General features: G+C 36.1%; 1 protein-coding gene across 2 annotated transcripts in view; it reads right to left on the bottom strand.

Moving 5' to 3' along the window:
• Positions 1-23,099, bottom strand: part of LOC123315825 (lysophospholipid acyltransferase 2) — a 120,905-nt gene that overhangs the window by 29,055 nt on the left and 68,751 nt on the right. The window contains exons 3-5 of one of the 2 annotated variants that reach the window (XM_044901693.1): positions 16,898-16,975; positions 16,376-16,467; positions 6,970-7,229 (exon numbers count right to left, since the gene is read on the bottom strand). In XM_044901693.1, coding sequence (XP_044757628.1) covers positions 6,970-7,229; positions 16,376-16,467; positions 16,898-16,975 — 430 coding nt within the window. The remainder of the gene's footprint in view (positions 1-6,969; positions 7,230-16,375; positions 16,468-16,897; positions 16,976-23,099) is intronic. The other variant, XM_044901694.1, reaches the window with a different exon arrangement.

Raw genomic sequence — 23,099 nt, 5'->3', positions numbered from 1 at the left:
TGATGATTCTATTAACCAGAAGAGAGGGATAAGCATTCACTTTCAATATTTGTTTTATTTCTTTCAAATTTTCATGGTGAAATTCACTGCTGCTCAGATTGATACCCCTGTGTAGCAAATTTTTTATGACGGAAATTTTATATTTTCTGCATGTGTCTGATCTATAATTCAACAGTCTTCCAGAGCTGGTAGGTTTCATGCACCACCGTGTACTCAACGTTCCGTCTGCTCTCCTTCTTACCCTGACATCTAAGAACGATAATTCATTGTCTTTTTCACGTTCTATAGTGAACTGTATGCGAGGATGGTATGCATTGAAAGTTTCCAATAGGTAATCTACGCTGTCAGATGGAATAATCAAAAAAGTATCATAAATCGTAAAGTTTAAGGATGGTTACGACAAATTTCATCCTTAAACTTTACGTGGATGATACTTTTTTGATTATTCCATCTGACGTAGATTACCTATTGGAAACTTTCAATGCATACCATCCTCGCATACAGTTCACTATAGAACGTGAAAAAGACAATGAATTATCGTTCTTAGATGTCAGGGAAAGAAGGAGAGCAGACGGAACGTTGAGTACACGGTGGTGCATGAAACCTACCAGCTCTGGAAGACTGTTGAATTATAGATCAGACACATGCAGAAAATATAAAATTTCCGTCATAAAAAATTTGCTACACAGGGGTATCAATCTGAGCAGCAGTGAATTTCACCATGAAAATTTGAAAGAAATAAAACAAATATTGAAAGTGAATGCTTATCCCTCTCTTCTGGTTAATAGAATCATCAACGAGTACAAGCCTCCACCGAGCAGACACCAATTGGGCGAAACAAAGGAGACACGTAGTTATTTTAGGTTTCCTTTCGTGCCAAAATTGTCTTCCAAGATATCTAACTCGATCCGTAGAGTGTCCACAAATTCCAGGCTGGCATTTTACAATCTAAAGAGTGTCAGATCTCTCTTTTCCAAGTTGAAAGACAGAGCTGGGACTCTTGATCGTTCTAATGTGGTGTACAAGATTCCCTGCGCAGGTTGTAATAGATGCTATATAGGACAGACGAAACAGTTGCTCTCAAGTAGGGTCAGACAACATAAAAATGATTGCCATGAGAAGTTCAGAGATAAAGAAGGTAAAACAGCTCTGGCTTTGCACTCTTTCAGTACAGGACACCAATTCGGCTTCCAGCAGATTTCAGTTTTGGATGGGGAGAAAAACTGGATGAAAAGAAATTTAAGCGAGATGATACATATTAATTTGCACGATACCGTCAATCATAGGAGTGATACTCAGGGATTACACCAATCTTATAATAATTTGATTTCCTTGTTCAGACAATTCAAGTGCCGTTAAGATGAACTACTGTTTAGTAGTTGTTTTTGATTGATCGTTTGTGCGTCAGATGCGTGACATTGTATCTACCGTCATCCGTGTGTTATTGTTTTCTTGCGCTGTGTTACCCTAGATGCTATGTGTCAGAGTTCTTAGGATTGTTTCATTAATTGACTGTTGTTTTGAGTAAAAGTAGTTCACTTCTAATTCCTGCACATACTATGATTTTTATGTATATTTTAAACAACTAACAAAACTAGGTAAGATGCAGCTTTAATAATTTGTTTGTGTTCTTGTTTCTATTATTCCTGTCTCAATTTTAGTCTTGAGAAAGTCGAAATATATCGACGAAACGTCGACTTTGTTTTAAGAAAGTTGTTATTATTCAGTCTTAAAACCGTGAATATCCCCTGAATGTTCTCCATTTCGTTGTCCTGACGACGAAATTGGCTAGTTCGATTCAGATCGTAACACTTGTTGAAATTCATATCGGCAGGTGGTATGCTTCTGAATGAATTCCTATTATTGTTTTCAATTTTTCAATCTCCGTTGTGGATGAGAATTCTTCAACATTCAGTCGGAGCATAGGCATTATCAATATCTAAACATGGTGGGGCGAGTCAGAATAACCTATATTTAAAGGGTCTATCTCCCTTTATAATGAAGATACAGAGATACACTCTGTACCTATCTCAGTATTCCCAGAGTTTATGACCATTGGCCGGACCGTTTCAGCGCTATTGTAATTTACACATAACAGAGTAGAATGTAATTCGAATGCGGCCAGTAACACCAGCAATATCGAAACTCGCCCACTGAATGCTTTCACAAGTATAGCATTAAGGTTTTCGAAAGGATGCCATGTTTTCAAGGCGCGAATGTGCCAATTTAATTGTTAATTCCAAAATAAGATATATAATCTAATTAATTAATCTTACCGTTTGCAATATGAAATTACTCGTAATTATCGAAGATTTATTATTATTTATTCAAATACAGATATGTTCATTTGTTTTGTTTCAAGTTTGTGAACCAATAAAAGGGCCTGATAAGAGGAATAATTTTTGAATAAAATTGTGTTATATAAAATTTTGATTACTTTGTATGAATATTCAAATTGAACTTCATTTATTGAGTAATAAAAACGCATACCGAGTACAAGAAATACCTTGTTCCTTTGAGTTTTTTCTCCATTTTCAAATATCATTTGAATTTTAATATACAGGGTATTCATCAGTTTTTCGTAGTCCGTACCAGGAAAAAAATTCAGTCACTCTGTCAGTGTGAACTATAAATATCATCAAAATATAGTAACGGCCTTTTCTCGGTGTACTCGAGCGCCAGCTATTCTTTAAGGGAAAATAGCAAACCTACCCTGGTAGCTACGAGCCGAAGACAAGGTTCGTCGGTGTCTGGGGTGTTAGCGACAATCAGTGAAAGTCAAAATCAACGTACACAAATTATATTTGTCGACTCGCACAAGAAAATACAAATGGCACTATTATAAAATTCGCACAGTGAAAGACTAGAAATCAGTGAATTTACAGGGCAAAACGGACGGAATGAAACAGGATACGATCTCAAACGTTATACGGGGTTTACGGACGTGTTCGCCAGCTAGAACCTAAGACGCACACTTAACGGACAGGTATTGGACTTCAGCCAGGTTAGGGGATGAAATACGACGACACAGAATTACGATGGCTCACCCTTAGGCGCGTTCGGCACTCCCCGGGTATCCACACCAGCAGAGTGCTTCCCTAACCGTAGGAGTGAACACGGGAACGAGCGGGAAAATTCTAGGAAGGCTAGCCACCACAAAATGCCTTTTGAACCCCCGGGTATCCAGACCAGCAGGGTACGTTATTGATAGTAGGGGTGGAACTCAGACTCTGGTATAGGAGGGGTGTAGACAGACTGAAGTTTCAATGATATATAAAAAAAACGGAGTGTCGTCTTACCTATCGGTTTGGCCACTTGCACTCGTAAAATTCTCGAACCACCAAATAAAAGTAACGAAGAAAAAAATAAAATTATATTCTGAATCTTAGAAAAAAAAAAAGAAATCTTCCAACAAAACCCAACGGCAGCAAGATAAGCTGTCACGGCGGACGGCACTATAGCGGGGTAATTTATCGCAAATTAATCGTGAGTAACTTAATCGCAAGTGAACAGCAAGTGAAGTGACCTGCAGGGAAACATCTGATTTTATACTCACAGGGACGGTGCGAAAATCAGATGTGCCCCGACTGTCGAAATTCGGTAAAATTTGCGTCGAGAAGACGTCTTAATTTCGGCTTATCTGTGCTAGCGAACAAAAAACACAGTTATCTTCCAATTCAGGAAGTTTTATACGGTGCGGCATCGTTTTTCAGAACTGAAAACGGAATAAAAACGGTGCGGAAAGTTTACAATTCTGAACGATGTCGGAATCCTGAATTGGAAACTGAAAACCTTTCTCTCGAAACTAATTCAAAAAAAAATAAAATTATTAAAATGAAACTAAAAGGATTATTCTAAAATTAGGGGGTATTTTTGAAAACTACCCTTTCATTACAATATTTGGGGTGGTTTGAAAAATATGGTTAATTGAACAAATTGAAAAATTGAGAAACTCTGTATTTTGATTATAAATAGAGATAGACCCTTCGAATATAGGTTATTTTGATTCACCTTAGTGTCCTCTAGCTGGTCTAAGCTTCCGCCCATTTACTAATGAATCACCTTGTATACATATACTTATTTTTTGACGAAAAACAAAATATGTTGAAATGCAAAGAGTAACTCGTGAACCGATTGTTCCAGAGTGTGGATATGTTTTGAGGGCTGACGGTAGCTTCTAAAAAAAATTTCATCGGTTGAAAGAATTTGTCAAAAATTCTGGCAAATTTTCGGAACAATTTGTTTAAACCAATGATATCTCAATATTTTAAAATCTCAAAAAAACTGAGCCATAGTCGACAAAAACTAAAAACCATGTTTTTTTTCGACACATCTCATTTAAAGAGTTAATGAAATGTTTTTATTTCAGACAGTGATCATGCATGAACAGTTTTCTGTGCGCTTCAAATTATAGAGAGCTCCTGATACTCGTAAACGAATATTATTATAATATTTTCTATCCTAATAGATTATGATTTTTTACTGGTGATATTGTCTGTGGAAATTGTCGTCTCGAATTGTTAGGAAGAAATGACTGTCAGTTGATCGTGTTCTGAAGATGAATCTGAATCTACCCTCAGTGAAATGTTAGAAAAACGAGTCCAGTTGATCATTTATGACATTTCATCAATCGGGTTCGAATGATTTTTTGAAGCAAAAATAGCTCCTTCAGATGGCAGTGCAGAGTAATAAAAAGTACAATAACTCTAACATGACAGTGGCGACCAATGTAATCTCGTTTTTCATTGGTTAGTTCCGTTTTTGAAGTAACATGGCGGATTGCTTTTAGACGTTTTTTGTTGTTCCTATATTCATCAAACTAGCATTGGGCTAGTTCACCTATAGATGTGTTAGATCTTATAATAAATTAGAATACTCTAATGACTTTATGTCGGGTCCGTGAAGTTAGCGAAAAGTTGGAAGCACTAATTCTGAAACTATGTCAAACATTTAGTGCCTAATTAGTGCCAGCACCATTGTAGCTTTTGAGAAATTGACAATTTGAGTTTTTGGTGATGGCTTAACGCTCAGCACCAGCATTTTCAAATTTCGATGAAATTAGTATACGAATACTTATAGTGCATAATTAGTGCCTATTAGTGCTTTTGAAATCAATGGAAAAAAATGAACGGTTTTCATTATATCAGAGTTTATTTCTTTTAGTACTGACTTTATGCTTGGCACCAAAGTATAGGAATTGCGTGAGGATTTTTGTCGCATTAATTAGTGCCTATTAATGCCGATTAAACGGCTGCGATACCATTTTTATTTTTACGAAAATTGAGTGTTGTTTTTTGAACAAGTGTGAAGTTGGAAGCACTAATTCTGAAACTATGTCTGATATTTAGTACCTCATTAGCGCCTATCAGTGCCATATAACTGTAGTTATACTACTGTAGTTTTGGAGCTACACGAAATCATCTATTTTATTTCAATACCGCGTCGCGGCTTCGTCATCTATGAAGACGTATGAGAGTCATTCTCTGTAATAGATTCGCCGACATTGCGTCATTTTATTATTGGCTAAAGCGGCTCACAGTTAAGGTCAGTTCATATTATCCGCCCATCTCGGTTAAGTTCAGCTCAGCTAGAATATCATTCAAAGTGTTTTATATGGACTAATTCATACTATCCGTCTCCGACCCTTCAGCACCTATCGGCAGGCTTTATACGACTTGGGTTGCCAATCTCGATATTGAAGAATGGAATTAATGATATGAGTGGGCAAAAAACTATTTTCTGAAATATTCAGATAATTTCAAAAAAGTAAGGTTCTTATTCACAAATACTCATTGGTCATAGAGATGAAAAAAAGAATATAGATTGTGTATTATATGCTTGAATTATAAATTTTCAGTATAAGAACAACCGGAGTATCATTCCTACATATAAAAGTACGAGAATTCTCACTGAAAAATTGACAGTGCCATGAATATAGACTAAAAATAGATATTATAGAAGAATTTTTCTTTATGCAGGTTTAGATATATGAAAATAAAGATATCTTAATACGTAGTTACAGAGCGCAACTCAATAGCAATATTTTGACAAAAAAATCTTTTAACATAAACGATGAAATAACAAACTAAAAAAAACAACTTTTGAATATCTAGGTATGTACAACAAACATTTTATTACGAGAAGGCAGAATCATATCCATCTGAAAAGCAGCTAACAAAAGTTTCAGCTTCATTCAAATGATATATAATTGTGAATGTGTGTAATTTCTTACTACATTTAAATCTTTCATTAGGTCATCGCATTCTTCCTATTGACACTTGAAATTTGAAATAAAAGTGACCGATTCCTGAAGCTACACGAGTAGGTTTGTAATTAGCTGTCCCGTAAAATATGGGTTTCATTACTAAGCTTGAGAATGATTCAATTTCAAAATGATAAATAGAGATGAAGGGTCGATCAAAGTTTTGTAAACGTCATGATGTCACCATTTCTTACGTAGGAGAAAGGACTGAGGAGTAGGGTGCTATTTAGCTCAATGAATCAGTCACAGAATCTTACAATTCAAATGAGCATAAAAAGTTTTTAAAATTAACAATACTGGCAAAAGCCATAATAATTCGCTATCGTACAAGAGTACCCGATCTATGATGTACATGCCACATGTTCTCAAAAGGAGACAATCAGTGTTTCTCTCCATAGATCACCTTCATCGATTCCTAAATAGTCCTTCTGTTTTCTCCGATTGCTCATTTGTAAACCGAATTGAACTACTCTAAAGGACAGCAAATAATTACAATTTGATAAAAAAATTTATGTTGTTGAACAGCGATTCCAAAAGAAACTGGAAGCATATGCTGTATTTCAAGACTGGTTTAGTTTCTGTACATGAATTCTCATGAACAACAAGGAATGAAAAATCTAAAAAAGTGCGACCAAAATTATTTTACTCCTATTCATGCGCTGATAAACATTGATAATAAATACATATTGAATTAAATATTTAGAAACATTCAAAACCTTTGAGATTGAGTTGGATACTGGAATACTCTTTCCCTCAATAAAATCAATGTAAGTTTTGTAGGAAATGCTCGGTCCAGCCATCAACGTTTGAAAGGATAGACAGTAACTGAAGTATGAAAGTAAACATGGAGTTTCTCTTATAGCTTCAAATTTTTGGTTTCGATTCATCTCCTCTTCTGATTTGGTAGTACCATCATGTAAACTGAACGCAAGGCTTGTAACTTTTTGGGTCATTACCATAATAGGGCCTGAAACCAATTCCTTGTGGATATTAAATTGCTTCAATAAATATATTAATACAGTTCCATGCATATTCTGATCGTGCATGATGGCATGCAGATATATCATGCCAACCTTTGAAAGAGCAACTCAGAACCTCCAATACCATAATTCTAAAAAACCTCAATCGCGCAGTTTTATCATATATGATCTAGATGGATGCGAATACTGTTAGGGTGGGGCCATGTATCTTCAAAACAATGCGAAGCAACTGTGTCGCCATCGTGTATCTATCCAGTTCGTCACAGTGTGGGTGGGTGGCCTATTAGACGTTTACGGAGGACGAATCATAGGATTGTTCTGATTATTTGGGTACAAGGGTTTACAGTCTGATCTATCTGACTGAAATATTTTCAATGTTGTAACGTTGCCGCTTATACGAAGAAATACTACAAACATTGTTATTTCGCTTCTTTATCCCCATCTGAGTATTTTTGTATAGCACTTATCTATCCCTATTCCTTTTACAAAGATCGTTTAATATAAATATCGAAGATATCAACGGTTTTCCACAAAAAATTTACAATACATGGTGAACCTCCACCCCCTGAAGATGTTATTGAGATAGCGAAACAAGTGTCGTGATTTGAAAATTCTTGTGAAAATCGTATATGTAATATGTTATTTTGTTTTTCACAAACAGGGATTATCTGAATCAGCAATCCAGAGAGGCTCAGGACGGAATGAAGAAGAACTAGAAGCACTTAACTGGAAGTAAGACCTCGAGAATCTCCATTCAAAACGGCATTCACTAGTTACCAGAATTTATGTTTTCAATTTTGTACGTAAAGCCTTGTTTTTTTTTTAAATTGAAGTTGAAGGACGTCTTGATGTCACCCAGTCCATTTTTCTCCAGTTTAGTTAGTTTTTTATGGAAAAAAAATTACATTCAGTGTCGACAAAACTTGTTTTAACAATCATTTTTCGACGATTATTCAACAAATTTCGATAAAAATAACGACGGGATGACATCGGCGATTCAATTCTTTATGTATTGCAAAGATTTTTATAGCGATATATACCAAAACTAAGCTGAAATTCACAAATAACTGAAAATTATTCAATATTCCTAATATTACCTTTCGCTAGGTAATTTCTATTTTTCAACTGTATCAGTTCCTATTCAAGGAATTTGCTCAAAGATGTGGCACACTTCCGTATTTGGGGTAGCAACCGTAAAGCAACCAAGGTCGATCGTCTTGATCTCGAATCGTTGTACTACTTCCCCTTAAAGTTGTTGTTACATGGGCTTTCACCCATGTAACGTTTACGTCAGGTCCATGTGAGCACTGCTTCACATCTGACGTGGTCCCAGTGTCGGACGTGGGAACACGTCACCTCAGAGTAATCTGTAAGCAAAGATTATAGACTCTATACTACTACTCTATAATCTTTGTCTGTAAGCACCTTAAATTTCGTCACGTATCTCGAGATATATGACTACAAATTTCGATTCTCAAATAGTGTCATGAATTCAAAAATATACGTTGTTACCTGAACATTAAAATATATAGCATCATAAAGCATCAGGTTTCCACATATAAAATTATTACATATTTCAATAGACTGCAAAATCCACTTATTCGACACAGCTATTTTGCATGGTACAGAGCTTCAATTGGCAAAATATAACATTTCAAATAAGGTCAAAAACGTAGGTCAAAAATGAGGATAAATTCAGATGCATACTACCCGCTGATATGAATATCAACAAGTGTTACGATCTGAATTGAACTAGCCAATTTGACATCGTCAAGGCCCCAAATGGAGTTCGCTCCACCGAAGAAAAGCAGATGCTGACCATGGTTTCGGCCTCATTTGGCCTCATCAGAGCAACATAGCATTTTTTTTACGTTTGGGACGTTTGGAATTGATGAAACTTTATTCAATATTGTCGTGTTCTACTGGGTTCTATACATTTACCCAGAGCGCCACCCAATATGAAACGGTGTCCGATTCAATCCCCTCCAGATAAAAACCAAGACGAAGACAATAGCATATGTCCCATATTTTCCTATATTTTTATATTGGGTGGCGCTCTGGGTAAATGTATAGTACCCAGTAAAACACGAAAATATTGAATAAAGTTCCATCAATTCCAAACGTTCTCCACCGTAGAAAAATGCTATGTTGCTCTGATGAGGCCAAATGAGGCCGAAACCATAGTCAGCATCTGCTTTTCTTCGGTGGAGCGTACTCCATTTGGGGCCTTGACGATGGCAAATTGGCTAGTTCGATTCAGATCGTAACACTTGTTGATATTCATATCAGAGGGTAGTATGCATCTGAATTTAGCCTCATTATTGTATTCATTGCCTCCTCGTTTAGGCGTGATCATTCTTCAATAGTAGATCAAAAAGTTCATGAAATTTATGATATTTCTAAAATACATCATGAGTTAACTGAACGTCTCTCATCTTTACACAGCCGATGGTAAGTTTGACGTTAGCGGAAAACGTAAAGTACGAATTTATTGAAAATTTGGGTTTTTTAGATAAGAAAAAGTGCTCTATCGATATGCAATACTATTCTGTACTATTTTGAGGAGTACGTACCACAACTGGAGTAGGTGCCATGTGTCTTAATATCAAAGATTAGGTCCTTTCGTTTGCATAAAAAGTGTAGCACTTTTCTACACTCGATTTAGTATTCGTTCGATAATTGAATTTACACTAGTGTAGAGGAGGTGTAGTTTATCTACATCCCTTTTTGACTATTTGTAGATAAACTACACTTCCTCTACATTGGTGTAAATCAAATCGAGTGTAGGAAAGTGTTACACTTTTTTGCAAACGAAAGGAACTAATATGTTTTTAAAACAGTGGAATATTGAGTGCAGGTTCAACTCAACACTTGCTCCTTGCTCTAATCATTTATTATGAAGAATAACAGTATTTTTTATTCTTCATAAATCACACAGGGTAAATACTTATCATTCGATTATTTATTATTGTATTGGCCAGCATCTCCTTTTCTGTGAAGCGACCTGCTGATGCAAATCAGCTGCAGACTAATTGAACAGAGAATAGATAGCCCACTCTGGAAATACGGTGACTCTTATAAGACAGTAGAGACAATTATTGTGGTATCATTTTTGATTGGTTAGCTCCATTTTTGTAATAACTTGGCGGACTTGATCACGTTACGCGAACTGACCAATTCGTCATCAATTCTAAACGGATTTGTCTACAAAATATTCTCAAGACCTATGGTCTTTTTCATGTCATTTTCAGACGTTTTCTGCTGTTCTCAATTTATGGAATTAAATTTTCGTAGTTTTCATTAGAGTTTGCTCATTTTTAATTGGTGAGTGAAGATTGCTATGAGTTTGGGTGTCGGGACCATCAATTTTGTTCTTGAGGAGGACATTTTCATGAAAACATATCATTTCATCCATCTGTGCAGTAACCCAACACCTTGAACTTGAATAGAGAAAAATAGGTGAAATATCATTTTCTTAATCGAATATAACGAAAACGAATGATTAAATCTGAACAAAATATCATGTGATATTGAGGAGGAGAAGATCTTTTCAACAACATATTATACGACCTTTCACCCTTTTCAAGTTTATGGTGTTGGGGTTACCACGCAGGCGGATGAAATGATATTATAATATTGATAATGGTTTTATATGAAAAAATGTTCTCATAAACCAAATTGACGAGTCCGAGCAATTTTCTAAAATCATTATTTTTTCTAGACTATCCCCATTTCCTTATATATTTCTAGGACTTCACCTACTAGCTTTCCTTCCCGGCTTCGCACGGGTGGCGTAATTAATGAAAAAAAAATGGACACACCATAATCGATTTATATACGGAATCTTCTTTTTCCTTGTCATTCAATTCCGCAAAACCTAGACAGATATATCGAGAATTAGTTCTCGCAACTATCAAAATCCACATAAAATATACTCTATGATTGCTCGATCTGGTGGAGGAAAAAAGGAGGCCCTTTTTTAGTTCCTCACGTCTTTTTCTGAAATACTCCGTTAGACAACCCTTGTCTTGACAATAACGAACACAACAACAAAAAAGATCCAATTTGATTCAGATGTTTGAACCAAAGATTATAGAGGGGAAAAATAGGAAACGAAGCGACTGAAGTGATGTGAGCGCCATCTGTGTTTTCGAGGTCCTAAGACTGGTTAACATATTAATTCGAGGGACATTTGCAGAAACATATGAAATTTTCTGAGATTTCAGATGGCCATTTCAATCAGAGAGATTTGTGATGTTTTGATTCTCGTACCGCATTTTGTTTATCAAGATCGTTTTAGTTGCTGATTATAACAATTTTTGTCTAATTTCTTGGTGAAAACCTCAAAATATCGTTCGAAAATTATAGTATGATGAAGAACTGTGGAATAAATGAAACGATTTTTACCAAGAAAAATGGGAATGTAAGGAAAACTGGTAATGTGTAACTCGGTCATTCATTGATTTTTATTTTCAGTGCTACGAAGTGGATAAAATTTTCAGGACGTAAAGGCCTGCAAACCCTAGTGACTACACCATGTGCTTTGAACATTTTACTGCAAGTGAATTGAGAACTGTTCGTCCACGTAAATTTTTGTATGCAGGAAGCATCCCTTGTATGAAGGACCCATTTAGGGGAAATTATGACTTTTATACGTCCATTCAAAGATTCTCAATTGCTACTCCTTCAATATATTCAAAAATGCATAGGTTTTATTGATTTCGTTTTGGGTATCGAGTCAAATTGTTGTTTGGAAAGTCAAAGTTTTATGAAACCTGCTGTGAGTGTTTTGTTCATTCATTAATCAATTTGTATATTGTGTCATAAAGAGAATATATCAAAAAAGAGATTATAAAGAAACTATATACCGACGGGCTGACATACAGGTCTTGTATACCTCAGGGAAGTTTTTTTTTATTGGGGTTCTGAAAACTCTGTAAATAATATTTAAGTAACTGAAATGTGTATGCTATGATAGTATATTGAATATAGGCTGAAGGACTTCGGTCGATGGCCAATAAAGAACAGTTATTATTATTATATTGAATATTGGTTCATATTAATTTCTGATATGAATTGTACAAATCAAACTAAATTTATATATTCAAAACAACGTATTGAACAGGAATAACATCTTTGACATATAGAAGATCACCAAATATTTTTGTGTCTTAGTCAAAGCCGTATTCGTTGTTCATAATTTGAAATTTTTCTGAATTTTTTATAAATTGCAAATAAAAATAAAGCACATCAGGCAGCGCGTTTCATTGATATCAATTGATTCAAAAAAATGTTCAGATGGAAGCTAACATCCTGGTTACAAAACAAAACCATACTTTCATTTTGTCTTTAGTCGCTCAGGATGTTTGTTTTCTGATCTCAAAAAAATCTATATTGAAATTCAATACAAAGAATAGAATTCTAATTTCGCGCCCCTTAATTGTAAAACAGAAAACTGTTATTAAGAAGTGTTTATACCACGGGACTTTCTAACCATCCGTAGACGGCGTAAGCCCGGGTGTCCACTGGAAGCGTATTCGAGCGGCTACGCGCTTACGCGAAACGAGCGTGAACGTGCGGCAAGCCGCTACAGATCCCAAGTAACGTATTTCAATACAGCGTTGTCCACTGCAGGCGACTTCGAGCGGGCGTTTGCAAGCGGCTACGAGCTCGTACGCGCCTGAAATGGGATCTGTAGCGCGTGCACGCCCGTTAAGCTCATCCATTTCAGTCCGGTTAAATTGAGATTCAATAAGAATTTTGTGCCTATAAAAGATTTCTATTCTTTTAATGGCTTCATCAGTGACCGAATTAAATCATCTTGGGTTTTTCCTTCAAAAGAATTTAGCATAACTTTTATCGGCCATGAAATGGGGTTTTTTGTAGTTTTTTAATCATATGTCCTCAAGAAATACGGATATCGACTAATTACTTGTGAAAAAAGCTATAGAGCTCTGAATTCTACGTCGAATGAGATCAATTGTGTACTTTTTCTCACTAATGGATCTCCAAGTTGGGACAATTTCCAGAAACATTGTAAAATGTTATATTTCATATTGATTTCTCGGAAAAATTTTTGAAAGCAGCTTATATATGAGAGAAGTATAAAAACGTATGAAAAAGTTGTAAAGCATTAAATTTCACATCGATTGAAAACACGCGTTCATCACACAAATACAAGTTTTTCCTCAATATTTCAGATTTAAAACGTCATGGACAGTCAACGACAATATCTCTGATATTTGACTCAAATTTGATATACTCTAATATGGGAGAGTGTTGAGGAACGCCGCCTCAATCGAGAATTTAATGATCTATAATAGAAAAAAATTGACCTTTGTTTATATTTAATTTTCCAGGGTAGATACAATCGAAAAAAAAACGAAAACACGCATTTTTGGCCACCAAAAAATTAGCTGAGGAGGAAACCTAGGATAGTTTTTCTGGATGAGTCGTTCAAACAATTGAATACTTATTGGAAGAATTGTTTCTCGTTGTTTTCATCGCATTGTCAGTAAAAATAAAATTCGATTCATTCAGTAGTAGTTGGGAAATATATAAGATCCGTTCTTCGGTTAACAGTAGAAATGGTTGAATTCTCGATTTGATTTTGGCTATAAAAATTGCAGCCATCGCAAACAACAAGCAATACTGGATTGAGAACGATCCTTCGGCTCCAACACTGAATTGAACGCAGGAAGCCGCCTCCAGTGGACAACCTCTGTAGCGCCACGCCGCCTGTTTCGTAGCGGCTACAAACGCTCGTTTCGCGAGAGCGTGTAGCCGCTCGAATACGCTTCCAGTAGACACCCAGGCTAAAGGGAAAAAAAGAGTGGGGTGTTGCCAGAACACTTGAACGATAAATAGAAGTTAAGCCGGCCACAGACACAGAGAGAAGACGGCGTGCAACATGCAACATGCAAAGAATGACAACCATCAACGCTCGTGTGTGGGCATGAATAATGCATGTTGTCCGTCATTCATCTCTTCCGAACCATCCTGAAAACTTGCATGATGCGCGTAGCATGAACGTCCGTGTGTGGCCGATTTTATGCACGAACGGACTTCTACACCATTGCAGTAGGCAATAGGTATACAGCAAATCAAATCGAGCAGCTGCAGCTTCAGTCTTCGAACTGTTTCGGCACGAAAGGCACCAAGGACGATGTCGGACCTGAGAAATCTCTCCCGCAAATTCCTAACGGAGTTCATAGAACTGTATAGGTCCTTTCCATCTTTGTGGAAAACAAAATCGAAAGAATATATGGACAGATCGAAGAAGAATTACGCATATATAATGTCTTACTTGCTAAGTTGAAAGATGTTGAAAAATCCGCAACAGTTGAATCGGTAAAATCAAAAATTAACACCCTTCGTGGTGGTATCCGAAGGGGAATTCAAAAAAGTAGGTATTGGAATCCAAACGATCAGGCACAGGAGAGGATGAAGTTTCCTCTCTCAAAGCGACTTCAATTGCTTCTTTTTCACCAAACAAGCGTACGCCAATGCCATCAGAAAATATTCCTCATCTTCCACTGATGACATTTTCGAACTGACGAATTCTCGCATTATTTCGCGTTCTTTTCTCTCATGTGTGTGGGCAATAAGTGCGAAAGTTGATGGTTGTCATTCTTTGCATGTTGCACGCCGTCTTCTCTCTGTGTCTGTGGCCGGCTTTACGAATATTACAATAGTTTCCACTTTCGTCGAAAAGATGGCAGCACTTATTGAACGTCTTCTTTCAATTTCACCATATACGAATAGTAGTCAATGGCGAGACTTTTCGAGAAATTTTTTTATGTGGAAATTCATAGAAAAGATAATTTCACCTCGTTAAGTTAATAACATTAATGCATATTTGTTCATCAATGAAAAAATTTTTAAATTCTTTTTCCATTTGGCGAATGAAATTTTTTTTGACTTTCCGAAATGACGAACTGATTGAATTGAGTTATAATGGAAACCCCATATGATTTAGTGGTTTCCGACGTAAGACATTAATTTTTTTTTTTGGAACTGGCCACTTGAACGTTGTAGACCCCTCTTAAACAGTTTTTCTATATTGACAGTACGCTTTCAGCGCCATCTCATTGTCAAATGTGTTTTCACTGGCCAAAATAAAATCGATTTTTAGTACTAGAGATATGAGGTCGTTTCCTTACTTTCTACTCTATAATCTTCAGTTTGAACATGATGTGCCCTCATACTATCCATAGATTCTCTTTTATTTACACAGATTAATATGCAGAGCATTGCATTCGATGAAACGCACTTTTCATATTTTCTGAATGTCTTGGTGAGGCCTTGAAATGATTAGGAACGCATTTCATTGTACACGTGTGTATACACAAAACATTAGCAATTTAAGTTTCAGTTTTCTACGATTCCATGTACTGAAGTAATGAATATTCTGAAGCTATCTTTTGCATAAAAATAGAAAGGAATGAATTACTCGAAAACAACTGGTGCCTACCAATCGGGAAGAATGATACATCAATCGAAATATCCAATGTGCTGTCGTTCGAAATAGCAAAGTAGTTACTACTTTTCGATATAAGCCACAACAGCGCAAAACTGAGAATATTTTCAGATCGATAGTTGTCACCCAAGAGACCGAAATATTAAAGAATTCATACGTTCCGTTCTACGTAAACGTCTGCTCACGTAAGAACGTGGCCCACTTCGTATACTAGAGGTAATACAAGAATTTCGGTCATTCAGTAGATGTTTATTGAACAGTATTCGAGCTGAATTAATTCAAAGTGATATAAATAAATAATTATTGATTTATCGATATCCGATGATGTTCTGAAGAGTATATCAAATTTCATAATATGCAGATTAATAGCATTGAAGACATTGTATAGAGCCGTTAACTTGTTTTATAAATAAATGAAATATGTGCTACGAGGTCATTCATGTGCATTTTCCATCAGTACTACGATCTAGTATAAAAAAGCTATGAGTAAGATAGCTTAAATCTAGCTTGGGGTATTTTTGCAGAAATTATTCATTAATCGAAATTCAAAAAAATACTCAGGAATTAATGTAGTTATGAATCTTGTTATCATCACTTACGGTAGCGATTTAATGAGTTCACCTGATTTTTTTCGGAACATTTTAATGAACATACCTGTTATATCCACATTTGAAGATCCGTAGTCATAGATTTGTCGATATAAATGCAGAACTGATAAATATATCAAAGATATAATGAGAGTTACCCTGAAAAAAGATATTCCGCACAATGCGTTTTACAAATCTTACTGTAGTATACTAAGATTACAATTGTTTCAGTGAATAGAAGATATATTTGTTGTAAAACAGAACAGGCAATTCGTAGATACAGTACAATGATTACTGTACTTTTCGGTCGAGAAGTGAACATTGTAAGGTTAGGACATTTACAAACATTGAAATACAAAAGATTTGGAAGATAATGAAATCTTTTTGGGTGAAAGAAGGAAATGTTAGGTTGCTTCAAAAAACTAATGTGTAGAGTTGTTGTTCGAAAATATTTCTGAGGGTATGCTTATGCATAAATAAGATAACTGTTTTATAAATAAGATACCAAATGCATACTTTTTCCTTCTTTCGAGCTAACGCACGGTGATTCTACTCAATTCCTTCATGAAAAATACTACATAACACCTACCTTTGCATAATTTTAGGATTCATTTGCGCTATCACAATATAGCAAACTCCAGGCATAATAAGTAAGTGCATTGCATGCCTGAAAGTAAAAATTCCAGTTAATAATGAAATTATTGCAATCTGCAAAGTGAGAATATTTTGACTCCCAATAGGATGTTACAATCATAAACAGGGTGGTCCAGATATTAACCAAGAAGTTGAGTAATGGAATTAATGTCTGGAATTAAATATCAATGAATATATTAACGGCATGCAGACAATTATTGAATTCTGAAAAAGTACACCTCCGGGCGCGGGTTCGAATCCTGCCCGGAGGTGTACTTTTTCAGAATTCAATAATTGTCTGCATGCCGTTAATATATTCATTAACCAAGAAGTTCCAACCGCACGTTTTACGTCAAAAATAAGCCCTAGTTTATGAAATAAACATATGTCGAGAAATGCTTCCTCTCCGAGATAGAGATAGAAAGATCGTTCCATTTGATTCAATAATGAAAAACAATATCCTTGATAACGGGAAAAGAAGTTCCCGAAACGTAGCTGTTATAAAGTTAATGAAGTCCATATTCCTGATATTCTCATTCATTATTAGGAACAAAGTTTTTATTAATAACTTTCATACTGCTTGAAATATTTCTATGAAATTTGGGCTATAGGTTTCGAGCATAAATGAGCACTTTTTGCATAAAATTATTTCTTTCAATTCTACCAGTGGCGCCCATAATGGATCGAGACTGAATATTTTCAGACGAAAAACTAATCGCCACTGGCTTTTCTAACAATAAAAATTACTTTTGGAATCTTTATTCAGTATGAAGCAAATTCGGTCCCTTGACTTATAACGTACGAGGCAAGGTTTCCGATTAAAAAAATAAAACACATTCTCCTGCATGAAGAAATCGATGAAATTTTATAGGCTGTGACTAGAGTCCCGACTCGGGATCCGTGTCCAGTACCGACTGACGAAATCAAATGACTCAACTACCAAACAGGTCGCTTGTCCTTACTCGGGACCCTTGTCCAGTCCCGACATTGTAAAAGGGTTTTGAGGTTATGTTAACGAATCTTATAATATTATTTATGAATAGTTACGACAAAATTCAAGGAGTGATACCTTATCAAAAAATAGTGTGGGCTTTTTCTAAATCAAGATTGAAAAGGCAGGAGAAAATACTAATCTTTTAATTTGAGAATGGAAGGAGCAATATAATATGCAATTCTAAATAGTGAGAAGTTGGGAATTGGTTAGTGTAAATTGATCCAAAGGAATTGCCAGACGTAATTTTTGATTCAGAAGTGAACCTCTTCCTTACGGCCATTCTTGACTGAAAAATGTGATAGAGAAGGAAAGAAAGAAAGAGAAGAAATATTTTATACGAAATAACGACACTATGCTGCGGCATCTCCATAAAATGTATTTTTATTTTAGGTGTATGAAAATTTAGCGAAAAAGTAAAGGTAGAGTGGTTCTGTTTAAAATGAGCATCTTAGATGTTTCATTTCAAGATTGCTCTTTTTTCTCTTTATAAATGTGATGATTTGAAATTTGAAAATAAAATATACTAACAACATATTCATCTTTATAGCAACTCATATCTATATGCCCGATTGAAATATGAATCATTGTTTCTATTTGACTGGGTATAGGCTTATGATTTGTACTGAAAATTTAGTTCTCCTTTCACTGCTCAATAATTTCAAAGCACCAATGCAGTGCATCGTTGAATTCGGGACCGAATATCAGTCCGGAATTCAATGACGTCACTCGGTACTGGACACGAGTCCAGAGTCGGGACTCTAGTCACAGCCAATTTTATATGGTAGCTACATATTTTCTTCTTAATCTTAATATAGAAAACTAAGTAGGTCATTTTGTGGGTTACACCATTTATAAGTCAAGATTGGATAAACCATTTGTTATGAAAGATGTTTTTTTGGATTCTTCTACGGCCGGGTGAACATAAAATACATCGAAATGAAATGAAAAAAAAAGGAAGAAATAATTCTCCTTCTTGCGAATAACGCCAGTAGGCGTAGAGTAAGCGTGAGGCCTGAGTGCACGCTGTAATCGAGCGTGTGGCGTGGTGGAGCGTCCAGCGAAAGCGTCAAACACGTGTTGGAGAATGGAAGTGTCCTGAGTACGGCTATTTAAAGCGGTGAATGTAGCGTTCTTGTTTGCGTTTTGCGGGGCGTGAAATTCAAGTTCAAGTCAGTTTGTGTTAAGCCTGCCGCAGACATGCAATTTTTAGTTTTGCAACTGTTTAGTTGCAGATGTGAGTACAAAATTTATATGGGGCCGCGCAGACATGCAACTGAAAAGTTGCAGCGATTGCCTATGTGTGCGCCCTCGAACCGCTTGCAATCAAACTGTTGTGCAACTGAATAGTTGCATGTCTGCGGCAGGCCTTATGCGTGCGCTATGTCTTTCGAAGAAATAATTATCGTTATCGTTCAGTGCATACCGGAGTTATGGAAATCTAGCCATCCTCTGTTCAAGAACAGGTTGATAAAGGCAACATTGTGGAAGGAATTGTCAACAAAAATGGGAATAGGAGGTAATTATCACGTTTCATTAGAATCATGTTTCATTAGAAACATTTAAGAAATTTAAAAGTTATACCTACGTAGTAATAATTGTAGCATATAGTACAAAATGTAAAATAGAGTAGGTTCAATTTTTATGATAGATATTATAGTTTATGTTTCCAAAAGTAATCAGAAAAAAGATTTCGAATATTCCTGGCAGCTAAAGATGAACTGTTGTTTGTTCGGTGTAAACGATTCGGCCATGTGTTGTTCAATGAATTTGTGTTTACATTATTTGAATCAACATCAAGTTTTCCTTCCAGATCGCGAATAACATTATGTAGAATACAGGTGGTTTTTATTATTAGGCAAGCATGCTCAACATTGGTTTCTATCGGCTTACTTAAAATACGCCACTTAGCATACAACGCACGTCCTGCGTAAATTTACGCAGGAGCAAGTCGTTGATTTCATTTTTAATTGATTTTGTTTCAGAGATTGGGAGTGAAAACCCTAACAAGTTTATGAAGAAATGCAGAATCCTCCCAGAATAAATTTCAATCGATATCTGTAATCAAAGACCTTATAACAATAAATAATCCGAGAATAGTACGTCAATGTTCAACTACACTAACTACAGTCTTCAGTTCGAATTTTCAGCGTTGTCCTTCGTATGTTGTATTATATTTATTTTGTATTTGCAAAACGGTGGTGTATAGATACACTGATCATTGGTAGGTATGTAATTCGTTATTCAAACCATTCATTATCCATTTAATTCCATCGATATTTTGATTTGTCACGATTTGTGTTATTCTCCAGTGTTATTCACAATGCCACGTACCAGAAGATCTAATACATCTCAACGAAGCCGTAATGCTAGTAGGCTTCGGAATATTTCGAATATTTCGAGGATCAAGAAATCACGGGAGCAGCGGCGTGTATGTATAGCCCGACTTCGTGAATCACAAACACCAGAGCAAAGAGAGGCAGTACGTCGAACTACTCCGATAGATATGAGACAGCTTCGAGCTAATCGTAATCGAACGAGAAGGAACCCAAATATAAATTTGAAAGGTATAGCTTTTCAATATGATAGTTCAGTCGACTACAGATCTCACCGTTCTGTTGTAATTGGCGCGATTGATGTGGTATGCTGCTATTGCGATGCACTGAGGAAGTGAAATTGCCATTATTGCCTCCTCCACCTGAACCATTGAGTTTTCTCCTCCGTGGGGAAACAACCGAATCAAGACATTTTCTAGCGAACACACAAAAATACAATGGGTGTTTCCAAATGACTTCATTTGGAGCAGATGTAATTTAAGAACGTGGATTCAATCCAACATTTAAGGTAAGAATATAATGTTAACATTAATGATTGAAAATCATTTAAATTGTCTTCCCTATCTGTTATTTAGATCCAAGGCCAGATTCACCATCGAATTGGATCATTATAACCACTTGAAGATGCACAGCATAAATTCCTCCAAATTTACTTCATAGGCAATATGAATGATCAACTTGATCAACGTCAATCTATTAATGCAGAATTGCGAACAAAAATTCTTCAAGATCTGCAGTAACTAGTTCATGAACATCATGCATTGGTTCGATTGTTTAAAACTGCTTTGGAACGTATGCAGAGTGACGATCACAAGGTTGTGATTAGAACAGATAAACGACCTGTTGGAGCACATGAACGCCAATTCAACGCCCCTACAAGAGACGAAGTTGCAATTGTGATTGTAGGTGAAAACTTGGAAACGCGTAATATTGTTCTTACGCGTCGCAATACTGGAGAATTGCTACGAATAAATGAAACACACCGTTCATGCGATGCTCTGCAATACCCGCTAAATCCATTGAATGGTGAGCACCTGTAGTGAAATTTAAAATGTCTACTTAATACAAATTTGAATTACATATTTGATTTTAGGCCAGGAAACCACCAAGAAAGTTAGCTCGATGAATTATTATGCATTTCGTTTAATGGTTCGTCAAAATGCTGACAACTATTTGCTGAGATTTCGTCGATTGTTGCAGCAGTATTGTAAGGACATTTATTGTGAAATTGAAACGGAGCGCCTCACTTATATCAGAATGAATCAATCTAAACTACGTACAGAGGAATATGTTCATTTACGAGATGCAATCAACACCGAAGGACATGCAGCTTATATAGGTAGATTGACAATTTTACCAGCAACGTATATTTTCAGCCTGCGTCATATGCATGAATATGCACAAGTTGCAATGGCATACGTTCGAAATTATGGTCGTCCTGATTTGTTCATTACATTTACCTGCAATCCAAAACGGGAAGAAGTCACTCTGTTTCTACCCGGACAAACATCAGTTGATCGATATGACATCACTGCACGAGTATTCAAACAAAAAGTGAAGTCGCTAATAATATTATATTACAAAACATCATGTCTTTGGGGATACTCGATGCTGTATGTATTCAATCGAATGGCAAAAACGAGGCCTGCCTGCACACATTCTTATCTGGTTAGTAGAAAGAATTCGACCAGAACAGATAGATGACGTTATATGTGCCGAGATTCCTGATCATGTGAATGATCCTGAACTGCATCATATTGTAGTTACTAACATGATTCATGAACCATGTGGCATCATCAATCCCCAATCACCATGCATGGTTAATGGAAAATATTCAAAGCGTTATCCACGAGATTTCACTCCGGACTCTATCACTGGTAACGATGGTTATCCACTGTATCGCCGTCGATCACCTGAAGATAACGGCAGAACCACCATTATGAGAGTTAATGGAAATGATATTTCAGTCGATAATACTTGTATTGTTCCATATTCACCACTTCTTTCCAAAACTTTCAAGGCCCTTTGCAATGTGGAGTATTGCAATTCAGTGAAGTCAATCATATATATCTGTAAATATGTCACAAAGGCAGTGATACGGCGGTTTTTGGCTTGGAACATAAATACAAGGAATGGAAAATAAACATTTGTTATTGTTCAAAGACTGGATTATTCTCACGTCAATTTTCCACACGAAAAGGTAGGAGCTATACATTTATTCACGCCACTGCCTTAGTGTCGCGCTAGACAGAGAAGTATCGAATGTTTGTACCACAACAAATACATTCATGGCACGTCAATTTCCATTCCATGTATTTATGCTCCAAGGTTTTTGGCGTACAAAATCCCAATAGCAATGATGAGATCACGCAGTATCAAATTGGTCGATATGTCAACTGCAATGAGGCAATTTGGCGGATATTTTCATTTCCGATACACAAACGTTATACGACTGTTATAGATTTATTCCCGGTAACAGGATTCAACCAGGTCATCATCAGATGATCTAGCAGTTCATCTGGAAAATGGACAAAGAGTGTATTTCAATTTCTGTCTCTTCGAACTGTCAATGGTGTTGTTTATCCAACATTTCGTGCTGCATGTCAAGAGTTCAATCTGCTTGATAGCAATACTCACTGGTATATAACAATCGCTGTAGCAATTGTTTCTGCATCTGCAAGCCAGATTCGCACATTATTTGCCATCATTATTTCGGCATGCTTGCCATTGAATCTACGTGAATAGTGGAATAAGTACAAAGATGTCAGAAGACATATTACATCGTATTCGTGTCACATCAGGCAATCCTAATCTAGAGGTGAATGCGGAGA

The sequence above is a fragment of the Coccinella septempunctata genome, chromosome 6 (genome assembly GCF_907165205.1).
Source record: "Coccinella septempunctata chromosome 6, icCocSept1.1, whole genome shotgun sequence".
NCBI lineage: Eukaryota > Metazoa > Arthropoda > Insecta > Coleoptera > Coccinellidae > Coccinella > Coccinella septempunctata.
This window is presented reverse-complemented; position numbering and strand designations above follow the sequence as displayed.